General features: G+C 44.8%; 1 protein-coding gene across 1 annotated transcript in view; it reads left to right on the top strand.

Annotated features, from left to right (window-relative positions):
• Window positions 1-13,951, top strand: part of NEDD4L (NEDD4 like E3 ubiquitin protein ligase) — a 338,701-nt gene that overhangs the window by 275,606 nt on the left and 49,144 nt on the right. The window contains 5 exon segments of the mRNA XM_049111433.1: window positions 1,983-2,057; window positions 3,693-3,752; window positions 8,802-8,933; window positions 9,399-9,518; window positions 10,599-10,796. Of these exon segments, the coding sequence (XP_048967390.1) occupies window positions 1,983-2,057; window positions 3,693-3,752; window positions 8,802-8,933; window positions 9,399-9,518; window positions 10,599-10,796 (585 nt within the window).

The following is a 13,951-nucleotide window of genomic DNA, read 5'->3' as shown; positions in this document are numbered from 1 at the left end:
TCAAGAAAGATTAGGAAGTTGTGGCACAGACCTCAGGGTAGCAATTGAACTTGGGTTCTCAACCATCAGGGAACCTCTTTCTAGAAACTTTGGATGGGGCCACCCCCCCCATTGAGAAGCAGCAAAACCAGTATGAAGACCTCCATGTTTGACAACACAAAATGTGCAGAAAAATCCATAGAAAAACACCCGCTTGTATGTAAAGTTGAGAACAAACAACTGAATGTTTCTCAAAAAGTTGAACTTTCAAAATGTGTTATAGTAAATAACAGTCATTCCACTGAAAACGGCATCCTAGCAAAATAGTCATTATTAGAACCAAATCAAATATAAGTGGATGGGAGGACCACATCAAATGTAAAAGCAAGTAAATGTTCACAAAATTGTTAGTGTTTTTATTTAAAGACTCTATTGGCCCATATTGTGTGAGCTGCAGTGAGTACTCAATTAATTTGAGTTTATATTATAATTCTGTAAGGGTTTTTCAGAAAGAGAAATATCACGGAGATGAAAATTTAATTCTAAAAGGGCAGGGGAAAAAATACATGTGGGATATTTGAATTGATGAAACTGTTGCTATGGAAACAACAGAAGCAATGAAACCATATATTTAAAGCCTATAAAATGTAGTAAGTAATGCAGGAGCCATAGCAATTTTCCACCTCTAATCTACCAAGTAAAAAAAATCATAATTTTCTTTAGCATCAAGTTAGCATCTCCAGTTATTTGTGTGAAGACTTGCCTGCATTTAATTATTCCAGGTGTATGAAATACCCTTAAGATCCAAGTTGGAGGGTCAGTATTATTTTAAGATTGTGTTGAGTTTGACTCAGCTGTTAGGTAAGAATGTCTTGGAAAAAATGATACGGGACTCTTCTGCAGTTTTGCTTGTCAGGGTCACTCTGTATTCAAGGGACAGTAGCTTGAACTTTTACTTAAAGAAGGAACCCTTCATCCTAACCAGTGTGGAAGGACACAGTTAGGCCCCCATCACTGTTAGAGAGTCTTTCTTTGACCTTACCCCATCTTACTGGTCATCCCAAAATACTAAAAATGAGTAAGTGCTATGTACATACTTCTCCCGTGAATGAACCTGTTGCTGATTAGACACTTGGCCTTTGTGTGTGTGACCTCCTGCTGTTCTCTGATCGGATCTGTGAGGCGGTTTTTCTAACAATAGATATTAATACAAACAAATCAGAGGAACATACACATCACACACTCGATGTTTTAGATTAGTGTCACTATTTTAATCTTTTATTCCTGTTCAGCACAACATCAGCTCCATTGAGAAGCTAAAACATAAATACCCTTCAGAAGTAGCACAAGTCTATATGTGAGTTCTCTGGACTTAGACTCCAACTGACCTTTTGTCAATAGTAATACTCAATGTCTAATAACCATATTAGTATTTTTTCCTCTATTTACCCCCGCCGGTGCATCCCACAGCAAAATACAAGACTGCTAGCTTCCTAGCTCCTTTTTTTTTTTTTTTTTTTTTTTTAAAGATTCTATTTATTTCTTCATGAGAAACCCAGAGAGGTAGAGACATAGGCAGAGGGAGAAGCAGGCTTCCCATGGGGAGCACAACCCAGAACTGGATCCCAGGACCCAGGGATCATGCCCTGAGCCAAAGGCAGATGCTCAACCACTGAGCCACCCAGGAACCCCTGGTTCCATTTTTAAAGCAATACTTGAGCGTTCCATGGGCCTCTTCAGTCCCCTTTGTTTTTTTGGCCTTGTTTTGCTGTTACTTCTTACTAAGGACCCATCAGAATCTCAATCTGCCTGAAACTCTTGAAAAATACAAGATGACTCGACTACTTGAAGGATAACTCTCCTGGTTCAGAAAAGCTGGTGTCTCGTGTACTTACCTTTTGATACCAAAGTGCACCCAGTAGGCTTGAGTGACGTATTAAGCCAGTGAACCTTGCTTCTATGCCTAGGTTTTCACAATGTTCCATGTCCTTTCCTCCCTTCAGCAAAGAGAGCCCTCCTCAAGGCTGCGGTCCTGCAGTGTCACCGACGGGGTCGCCGAGCAGGCTCATCTACCACCGGTAACCCACGCCCCCTGCCAGCCTTCGGTTGGCTCTTGTGGCTTCTATTTGAAATCATCTGGGCTGCCAAAGAAGAGTTTTTCCTGTGCAAATCCATTCTCTGTCTAAATGGGACCTTAGGATTTCCTAGCAAATTGCTCACGGAGAGTGGATTTCCAATACAAAGAGTTACCACCATAGTGTCTCTGACATGCTGTAAACTTCATTGCTTTGCTTTTCCACTCAAATTAATACCAAATTCTGATGTGCTCACCTGACCTAAGCTACTTAACTAAAAGCATGCTTTTAAGAATTCTTTTACTTTTTTAAAACTTCATTTAGCCACTAATGCTGTGCTCCAGTGAGCTGCATCTTAAGAACATGTTGACCCCCTCTAAACAGGAATAACTCTTCTGGGTTTGCAGGGAGTGGGTTTTTCCCCATCACTAATGACCTCAACTCTTAACTCACAAGTGCCTGTACCTTCTCTGTAAAGGCAGCTCTACTGACGAAAGAATTGACTATAATTTGTTCCCACCCTCCCATAACTGTTCATAACCAGCAGCAAATATGGAAGAGTAAGGAGTGTTTGACAATCTAGGGCAAAAATAAGACTGAATATTCGCATTGGAAGGCAGACCAGGACTGCCTTGGGAGAGGTTTGGTGTACGCAGTAAACATTTTTTGTGAATTTACTTCCTTTGGAGGAGAAAATATTTTGTGGTTTTTAGCATGTTCAATTTGTTGTTGACCTTGGCCAATTTTTTTTATTAGTACAAATCCTTGATCATTTTGAGGGTACTAATACTTCATCATGTATGAAATTAAAGGGAAAAAAAGATTATACTTAGAGTTTTGCAATCATGGTATCTTCCTTATGGTGTACATTTTTACTTCAAAGCATATTGTTGCCTGCATTTTAGTCTTTTATGGTAACAGAACGAATTCATGAGTATGCTGGTAAACTGAGAAATCAACATGGTAGATTGAGTTGTGGCGCACACAGAATGGGCTGGTTGTTCAGGAGCTTTTGACAAGAGCATCCTTTCTGGGATAGCTTTAGTACAGGCCTCCCCAAAAACCAGAGTGATCAGCTGTGATAGCCTGAGGAGGGGATCCTCCCCAACCTGATGATTCTGTGATTTGTTTTCTTGACGAATTAATGGCACTTTCCCTCCTTTTCAAAATCGGTGTCAATTTTATCTGCCAAAGAGCTCACTTTCCTGAAAATTGATTTTCCTCCCTCTTTCCTTGTACCCTATAAAGCTGCAAACTCACTGATCACCAGTGGCCTCTTAAGTTATGAGTTTGGCAGATTTAAGAATCTGCTTAATTATTTAACAGTAGGAGCAAAACCATAGTGGTTTCCAATTTTTTTTCAAATAAGACTTCTCACATGACTGAGATTGCAGTTCATGTGTTTTCTCGAATCACGGCTACAACCTGAGCCCTCTCTGGGTCGGAGGGCAATTGTGTCCCTCTTTTTCTTCTGGTCATCAGTGAGTGGTTGCTCAGCTTTATCTGGACAGGGTGGATTTCAGGGATTCTGATTCATGGCCCCTGCCTTACTGGCTGTTGCAGCAGCTATTCCTGATTCAATAAGCAATGGGTGATGTCCTTAAGTGCATTTCACTGATGTCCATTGTCATTCAACAGCCGAGTGTCCCAACTAGGAGAGCGCGGTCATCCACCGTCACGGGTGGTGAGGAGCCAACGGTAATGATAACCCTAATCAGACATTAATAGCAAAACTGGGTTGGTTTTAACATTTTGCAAAATAGTGAATGTAACCTTTTTACTTTTTTGGTTAAGATCAGCCTCCTTATGCTGTAGAGCTGTACACGTTGCTTAGTGTAAAGCTCTCACTTTCACATCATTCAAAGGGAGTGGGTACAATAACAGGTTTTCGTCCTATATAGTTTTATTAAGAATACTGTCAAACCTCAATAAAGAGCATTTAATTTGACCATTTAAAATCTACTTCTGGGACACCTGGGTGGCTCAATCAGTTAAGCATCCGACTCTTCATCTCAGCTCACGTCTTGATCTCAGGGTTAGGAGCTTAAGCCCTGCGTTGGGCTCCACACTGGGCATGGAGCCTACTTTAAAAATATATTTCTGCCACACTTGGTTCAGCAGCACATATACTAGAATATATTTCTACCTTTAATGTTTATACTGCTGTTAAGCTTTTATTATTTGTTAGAATGCTTGGATAAAATAATTTGGAGGAGAAGAGGGAAGCCACACAGAAACTACACTCAGTTGTGCACATGGATTCCCAGCGGTGCACACGGCCCAAATCTCTTGTCTGTTTCCTGTACCAGATTTTACATGCTGGGTTAGATTTTCTGTATCATGAGCATGAACCAGTGACCCTGCTCTGCCACAAGGGTCTCTATCCACAGGAATGAACAAGTGTTCATATAATTTGGGGAGAGAAAGGAGGGAATATAATTAAGTTTAAACGGTCTAGGAAAAAAAAATAAGTTTTTCTGAGCCAAGTATCTGTTATTCTTACTCATTGTTTTAAATAATTTTTAGTATTCATGGTTTTGGGTAACTTGAATAGGACTATGTACTCTAATTGCCTGGTTTTTGCTTGACCCCTAAAGACATGTTAGCTTTTGAGTTTATGCATCGAGCTGCTGTCGCTCTTTGAAGAATTTTCCTTATTGTGTCACCATTGTTAGGTTTGTTATAACTGCTTATTACTTGAGAATACCTTTAAATACACATGCAATTGCTGATTTTTATGCAGGATGTGGACTTAAAGGAATAATTTAGTCATATTGTTAGAATTTAATGCTCAGCATTGTGCACAGGAAAATCAAATTGGCAGTGTGCCAAAATGAGCCCATTGTAAGGTATTGAACGATAGTGATTTATGTGAAAATCCTGTGTTGGGGTGGCCAGGCCTCAGCCTCCAGTAGAATTAAAGAAATTCTAAATGAATTGGCATATTTCCTACTGTGTGCTAGTAAATTCTACCAGAAGTAGAGCTGCAAGGTAGACAAGATCATTTCATTAAATAATTTTAATAGAATTCAGGGCTAATGAGCATTCTCTACCATCCATTTTTGCATTTTATTGGAACCCGGGAATCTTGTCCACATTGGAGCGTTGTGATAGCTGAGGGATATTAAGTGACAGGGTAAACTGAATTATGAGAGCACTGGGCTCCATGGTGAGAGGTATTTGGCAGGACAGCGTGACCCATCCAAATGAGGTCCTGTGGCCCTACCACTGCTGTGTTCTGCCTGCCTGTGCCCTCCCCCTCGCCCAACGATGAATTAAAAACATGAGTTTGGTTTTGTTGGTTCTTAAAGACCAGATAGTAGTCATTCCTAAACGCTTTTACCTATTCTCATGCTTCCCATGTACCTGGGGATCTTTCTGCTGCAGTAAGCCAATTTATCCAATGGCTACATCAGAAACCAGACAATTTTGAAAGTATGTTTTCCAGTTCCATCTCTTATCATATTTTCCCCCTCTTTTATACCCTCTCCTGCCCCTGCCCCTACCCCACCCCTGCGTGTCAGCCCCATACTGATGTGTACCGTCTCTTGTCCTGGGGCCACCCTGGAACGTAGCCTCTCACTCCAACGCCTGTGCTTCCACAAACATGCATGGTGTGGACACACCAAAACTGGGATCTCATATACACATCACCTAGCAACCTAGTGTTTTTCACTTGTGGTCCTTCCCCTGGGACCTGTTAATAATTACGTAATACTCGGTGATGGGAATGCACCTCAATTTCTATAATTATCCCCCATCAATGAACATTCAGCTCCACCCCCACCCCCTGGGCACTACACACCATGTTGCGTTAACCATCCTGGTGTACATCTCTTTCCATGGTAGTGCTTTTATTCTTGTAGCATTAATGAACAACCCCTGATTGTCATCTGTGGAACCATGACCCTTTGGTTTAGGAATACATACTGGTTGTATACACACAAATAATACTTTGTATTTGAAAAGTGGTGTCACTTTCCAGCTGGCTAAGCAGAAGCTGTCTCTGAGATAAAAGGAGAGAGAGAGTACAATCCTTCTGGACTTTGCTGTTATATACCTAAAAATACAGAGTTAATGGTATAGTAGGGTTTGAACGAATCTTGGAGAATCTGTAATGGTACCAAACTGATTGTCATCTTTAAAAGCATATTGAAACTTTTACAGTTTGCGCATAATTGATTTATCCATCTTAATGAAATAAATGGAACCACTAGGAAGCTGTAGTTAACTGGCTATTTGGCAGTGCAGAGCACGATAGTATATTTAGATGAAAAGCTGGGAAATTGTTAAATTGAGCTGCCTAGCAGTTTGTCTCTTGATTAATTAACTTGCCTCTTGAGGTCGTATGGAATGCACACGTGAATACACACACACATAGCAGGAGAAATCTGATTTCGGCTCTAGGGCTGGATCTCTTGCACAATCTACCGGGAGAAGCTGAGTCCTGCCTCTTCCCCTGCTGTGTGTGGAGAACAGTGTTAGAGTCACAAATGCAGTTGTTGGCACAAGTTGTTATCCCTGGTCACTTAGAAATCTATAAAGAAATATTTTAATAACACCATATCCCGTAAATGGAACTAGATTGTAGGTTGCCAATTCAATTCTCAATAGAAGGCATAATGAGCGTATTAATCAAAATCCATATTCTCCTCTATACTCTTGGTTCCCAGAAACTGATTAGTCCTATTAACTGGAGCTGTGAGAGGAACCTGGACTGGAGGGTCTGCAGCTTTTGAATCTGATTCTGAGATGAACCATGCACATCATGTTCTTTTAGTTTACGATGTCTCCCCATCAACATCCTTTCCAGGGATTTTGTCACTTTAACCTTATCCTGATGGTTTCCAGAACAGAGCTCTCCGAGCACATATCTGATTTCCACTCCCAAAACCTAACTCAACCGGGAGGAGGAAAACCAACAGATTCCATGTAGCGAGCATTCCACTGAGCCCAAGCAGTTTTAGTTATCAGATAAGCAATAGTAGGTCAAGGATTGATAGCTCATGCTTTGCCAAAAATGCAAACTGACCACTTAGGTTACAGTGTGGGTTCTGACTTAGTTCAGCAGAGTCCAGTTTTTGTAGTGCCTGGATGAAAAGTAGCCTAGAAAGAGCTCTTTGGGATTAGTGCTTCAGCCAGGGAAGGAGGCGGTAAGAGCTTGAGGCTATGGACGAGTTCATCTGTCTTCACTCACGGAAGGATCAGGCCTGCATGTCCAGGTCCGTTCCGCTCCTGTAGTGGCCTCACACCTAGATCCAGAGCCCATAGGGTCTCTCAGTCTTGGAATTCCCATTTCAGGGCCTTCGGGACTTAATCTGGAAAACCATCAAGAAAATAGTTACTGTCGTTTTAGCAGAAAGTCCTCTTACAAATAGTCTTGCAGGGCATGGTGAATGTGTTAGAAATAACCGTTGAGGCAGCTGCTCCGTGGCTCAGTTTCTCTCTGGAACGTGCTATCTAGCTTATGGGGTAGAGTATTGAGCCTCATTAACTGAAGTCCCCAAATTACATGGCAGGATGGTTAAGCGTGCTTTTTCTAGTTCTCGATCCTGCAGGAGACCAGGGGGCGCTCTGTGGCCTCCTTGCCCCAGCACAGTCTTGGTGGTGACTGTCAAAGACAGGGCGCACACAGAGGAGTTGGGCTCAGAGATTGACATCCTCGCCCTGACATCCACCTGGTCAACCACCTGGAGGCTCACAAGATCCTAATTAGGGAAGCCTGTTGCCCCAAAAGAAGTGGCTTCCTTTTGTCACCTCGTGTAAGAGATTATTCCTGAGGTGTGGCCTCTCGCTGCTTTTACATTCTCCCAGGAGCCTTGGTGGCCATAGTTGGCTTGTAATTCTGAGTCCCCGCCCTGAGGGTAGGGGTAGCGCCCTTTTCTCAGTTACAGATCTTATATGCAGCGTCCACATGCCCAGCACTTCTCGGGACAGCACGGACCTCAGACGTCCGTCTCCTTGTCTTCTGAGTCACTGAAACACGCTTGCTGGTCCAGTGTTTCTCCACCCAGACCGCATTTCTCAGACTGCCCCCTACAAGCAAAAGTGTCCCAGGAATCCTTCTGCAATCTAATTTGGACTTTGCAGATCCAGTCGCCCTATACTGAACATGTCTCAAACCCACGAACTGCGTGTTCTTCTGGAATTCTGACCTCACGTTGCCCAGTGGCTTCCCGACTGGGGCCGCTGAGCTGTCCTGGTCGGTCCTCATGACCGTGTGCCCTGGCGCGAATACAGCCGTCCTAGAGAGGAGACTGTATTTTTTTTTTCCTCCCTGAAAGCTGTAGTGGAAGGGCTCTAAGCTGAGGAAGACTTTGGGAGTTAGGAGAGCATCTCTGTGGCAACTCTATTGAGGAAAAAACTATTCAAAGCATCCCTCTCTTGGTGACATTGGACAGTTTAAAATACCTTGAAACTCTCTGTGGCTTGACAGCAAAATCTAGTAACTGAAACAGATTGTACGTTTCTCTTAGGATCATGTTAGCCACGACCCTTTATGTTTAAGACTTCAGGGTTTTACCACTGACTTAGAAGATCTTGGACCTTGTGGCTGTGTGGGGGTCATCTCACAGTAGATTGGAAGCCGTTGGAAATCAATTGCCTTTTTTCCAGACGCTAATGTTTTTGGTACAAGTAAAATTAAGTTACCTGGTCTAGTAACTCTCTGCGTGTACATTACTTTTATTAAACTGATCAAAAAGAAAATGCAGGATATTAAATAATAATGATTTCTTACACAAACAGCCATCAGTGGCCTATGCACACACCACGCCGGGCCTACCTTCAGGCTGGGAAGAAAGAAAAGATGCTAAGGGACGCACATACTATGTCAATCATAACAATCGAACCACAACTTGGACTCGACCTATCATGCAGGTACGCAGATCGTCCTACAACCTAAAATCACAGGCTGTAGAAGCCCAAACGTATGTGAGCTCGGTGCTCCCGAGGTGAATGTATTGTTCTGAAAGAACCCGTGTTTAAGATCATGTTTCTCACAGAGAAGATGGGAACTCTAAGCCTAGTATTTGCCGGAGGAAGAATTCGGTCCTCAAGCCAGTCCACCCCTAGACACGGTTTAGGGAGCCCGTCCCAGGGTGGAGCTTCTCTCCCTTGATTTCTGAGGCTGGCGTTTACGCTGGGCTAGTGATTCATTTCTATTTCCTTTGACTGTACTTCTCGATCGTTGCCCCCATTATTATGTTTAATCATTTTCCTCCACGCTTGAAATAGGCCAGCCCTCTTATTATTGCTGGCTTACGTTGTTTGGGTCCACGCTCCTCATCACTCGCACAGGAGTCCTCCTCCTGCCAAGCTAACTTGTTTTTGCCTCCGAAATAGCTCGCCGAAGACGGTGCGTCCGGATCCGCCACAAACAGTAACAACCACCTAATCGAGCCTCAGATCCGCCGGCCCCGTAGCCTCAGCTCGCCGACCGTAACCTTATCTGCCCCACTGGAGGTGAGAAGGCCTCATCGGCTCACCGGCTCACCCCCTCCCGGGACTTCTCATCTCCTTGCTCACCTTACTTGGGTTTGAGTGGTTGCAGCCCCCTGTCCCCCCCTCCCCTCTCTCTCTGATGGGTCGTGGTGTTGTCGTGCAGCCTTCCTTCATGCTTCTCTGTGCCGCCCGGCTCGCACCCGTGGACTGCCCCCCTCTGATCCCCATTCTCATTCGGCTGCCCCCGCGGCTCCTTGTGCCCGAAGGGGGCGCCCCTCTGCCGGACACTCTCCATCTCTCCTTGTGTTTCGCTCTTGACTTGCATACGAACTCTTGCCGATACCAATGCTTACGTTGCGTTTCCAAACATAGCTGTCGCTTTGATCATTTTTCTTTTCCTTTCGACGGTAGGGCCTGTCACCGTGCGGGCATATGTGTTTCTGATGCACACGCACATCTCGAAGCCATTGCGGGGCATCTGCGGGTGCCTTCTGTTTGTGTGGTGTTGTTGCCATCCCTTCGCATCACAAACGTCAGAGTTAGAGAAGCCAGAGAGCAAGTGTGTGAAGTTCTGAGCTTGACGGTGTCTCAGACCTAGCTGCGGGCCCGTTCCCTGGGTCTGCGATGCTGCTGGCTGGGAGCCGATGGGGTCTGTTCCAAACTGGGATGGGAGTGCCGGGGGGTAGCAACCTGCTGGTCCGGACGGCTGTCTCTGTTGGTACGGGTTTTGCTTTCTGTGCTCTAAAAATTGCCAACCCCTTCTTCATTAGACTGTGAGCTCATTAAGAGCAGGGGCATGTGTTTCTCCACCCTCTGTAAAATTTCCATCCGTAACGTTCAATACAGAACAATACTTGGGGTGCGCACTGAATAGCTGTCCACGGACCTTGGGTATAAGTACTTAATATTGTCATGTGTTTAACCAACCAGAAAACTTTAAAGTTAGATGGGTTGAAAAGTAGATGAATGACAGAAACGGGTTTTAGAGCTTCTCCCTTGTACCTCTTCAGAGAGCAGTGTCCCTGTGTACCCAGGTACATTTTGACCCTCCCCCCGGAATAGCAGCTGGTAAGAGTTCTAATGCTCGTTATTATTCCTTAGGGTGCCAAGGATTCGCCCATACGTCGGGCTGTGAAAGATACCCTTTCCAATCCACAGTCCCCACAGCCATCACCTTACAACTCCCCCAAACCACAACACAAAGTCACACAGAGCTTCCTGCCGCCCGGCTGGGAAATGAGGATAGCGCCCAACGGCCGGCCCTTCTTCATTGACCATAACACAAAGACTACAACGTGGGTAAGGCTGTGCTTTTATTTGGTTCCATTTTCATCATGAGGTCTGGCATTGCTTCCTGGATTTCCTAGTTCTCGGAGAGGAATTTCACTGAGCCGAAGCATGGCCCCAGGGGACCTCCTCGGCCTACATCTGGACTCTGCACATCTGGGCCGGTGGGGGGAGGGTGGCTTCTGGGCGCAGGCTCGTGGCTACCTCTGGGCTTGGTGCCAGGCTGGGTTCCTTTTCTTCGTAGGACCCCTGGAAAGTTCTAGTCCTGACAGTTTACCATATTGGGAAGAAAGGTGTAGTGGCTCCCCAGGGCCAGGAATTCGATGTCCCTGCTTCATTTTCCATGATGCTGTAACTTTGTTAGGGGGTCCTAATATTTTTTTAATCATTTCTCCTCATCAGTTTCTTTTTGCATTTCTATTGACATTATCATCTTTGATTTGTCCTTGTCATCTTCACTGTTCACGTCAGATTCGTGTTTTACACTCCTGTGCTCTGTCTCATTCCTTTAATTATGGGTGGAGAGATGTACTGAGGACTTTGGTTGTACATTTAATAGCTTTTTTGTGTGTGAACATTTTGTCAAAACTGATTTTTCTGATCGTGTTGCTCCTCCATGTGGCGCTGAATCCTATAGGAGAAAGGATCTGTGTTGTATTAGTGAGCACGATGAGAGTAGTCAGAGGTGCATACGCATCTCTCTCCATGTCTGGGTCAGTTCTTCATTCCTCCAGCTAAATTAGTGGTGTCTGTCTTAGCAGAGCGTGCAGTTCTCTTTTAGAAGCCAGTGGTATGTTTCTGCTGTGTGATCTCTAGACTTATGACCAAACCAAACTCGGTATTCTTGTTTCTATTTCTGATGCTATGGGAGGTTTGCTCTTCCTGTCGCTTGTATCCCTGTCTGATTCTCTGGGTACAGAGCTTAACTCTGCCCTTCTGTCATCTGTGCTGCTTGCTCAGAACTGACGGTGTGTGAAAGCTGGTTGAGTCCGGGCAATTGTCCCTGGCCCAGCCATTTGGTCTTGGGCTAGCAGTGAACACATGCTTTGGACTCCCATTTCTAGTGAAGATACCAAGCGTGCACAGTTGACAGAACGGTAGTATTGTGTAAGAAAGAGGCCTGGACCAACGTGGCCTGGACTTGTGTGTTCCTTTAGTCCCTAACGGGCTCACCCTCTGAAATCCAGTGGATGGTGCTACAACATGTCTCCACGATGACATTCTCTGTATTTGGGGCAAGGCTATGCCTTTTATCGCAGGGCATCTAGCATCCTTGGCTCCTGCCACTGAAGGCTGACGGCCACCATTCCTCCCCAGCCCCTCACCACCATAGGGATAACCAAAAATGCCCCCCATGGCCTCACTTATTATTGAGAACCACTCTAAGAGTTCTTCCTCTTCTGAAGTAAGGGGGAATTTATCATTGAGATCCGGCAACACTCATTTAGTAAACTCATAACTACTCCTAAGGCATATACTAACGCATCGCTTTGTTGGATGCGCCTTTTCACCTGAAGATCATATTTACAGGATGGTGGGCAGGGTTAGGCAGAAAGTTAGACAGCCCTTTGGAAAATACAGTAATAAAGATTGGATTTTAGCTCCTTCCCTGCCCCACCCCCCCGAGGACTCAAAGCCTGCGGCGGTCCTGCTGGTGTTGTACTGTTGGCTCTCTAGCCCTCTGCCCGAAATGGGAGCTCCAGAAATAGGGTGAATGTCGGAGGAGATGGATTAGCGTATGGAGCCACTGTGGCTTGCCAGCATAAGCTGCGATTGGAGTCATTTGAACTAGCTTAGCAGTCAGGGCTCCTAACCTTTTCACCATCCTTCACGCCACAAGTGCAGTGTAATTACAGCTGGGCAGGTTTTATTTTAAACAGCACCAGCTTTATTTATTGCCTGCATCGTTGCTGAATGAAACCCAGTTTGAATTTCCAGTTGCCCCTTTCCACCGGGATCCTCGCTGTTGACTCATGGACTCATTTAACATTTGAGTGTGTCAAACCAATATTTTGTTGCTACTGCTGCTGCTGTGGAAAATCCTTAGGGTAACAACTGGAAATTCCACCAGTGACTACCCTTCCTCACTCATCTCAGATGTGCTGGCACAGCTGCGTCACGCCTTCTAGACAAAGGCCTGTGCAGAGGAAGGCGGACTCCAAACCTGCCTGTTTATTTTGATATAAGATGGAGGGAAGCGTAAAGGCAATTTTCAGCTTGGAATCTGTTTGGAGTTGGTTTGGGGTTTGCTCTGTGTTATGTGTGTTTAAGAGAACAGCATAGCTAGCTATTCTTAGAATGTGAGCTTTATCATGGAAACAGGAAGAGAAAACTGGTAGGACAGGTTGAGAGTCCTGAAAATACTAGCCTTGCCTCCATCAGCCTGTGTGCCTTTGCTTCCTACGTTAGCCAGCAGCATGAAAAGATACAGGCCGGCATTTCCCTTGGATCCATTGAGAGGGGGAAATTCGCTTTGAAGTCTATTTATAAAACCCAGCCTTTCACACACACCAGTAATGCAGGCAGCGTGCCAGCATCCTTTCTGGGACAAAATCGGGCCACATCCAGCGAGCATCCCTCTGTTCCACCTGGGTCAGCATTGCTAAGCGGGGAGTGCTGGAGGCCTCCAGAGCACCCAAGCGCAGGGGACAAGAGGACTTGAGGTTGCCCATTCTTTCTGCTGAGGAAGCAACTGGAAGCATATATGTAAGAGTGCATTTATGTCTTCTACAGGACAAGGCATTGGCTTGTTTCTGTAGCAAGAAAGCCAACAACAGCCCTTAATTAAATGATAGGTTTGTTTTCTACCTGGGTCCAAACTAATAAAACTCACTGTAGCCCTCGTGGTTGTTGACCTCTTCCAGGAAGGGAAAAAGCTCAGCTGTTGTTTGAACCCGCCAGCCTCCTCATATTTTATATATTTCTAAAACTCTGCTAGGAATCCTTTTTCTCCCCTCCCCCAAGATGTGGATCTTTGCCTTCTGTTTAAAAATTCTTCTGACAGTAACAAGGGAGCAGTTGTGAAACGGTGGAAGAATGCGTTCATGGTACTTGAGGACAGGGAGAGATTCCCAAGTGGGTTTTGCATATTTTATTCATTTATATCCATTTTTATTTCTATCATTTGTAACGTCATTAGTATTCCTGCCTCTATTGTCATCCCTAAA

This window comes from Canis lupus, chromosome 1 (genome assembly GCF_003254725.2).
Source record: "Canis lupus dingo isolate Sandy chromosome 1, ASM325472v2, whole genome shotgun sequence".
Lineage (NCBI taxonomy): Eukaryota > Metazoa > Chordata > Mammalia > Carnivora > Canidae > Canis > Canis lupus.
This window is presented reverse-complemented; position numbering and strand designations above follow the sequence as displayed.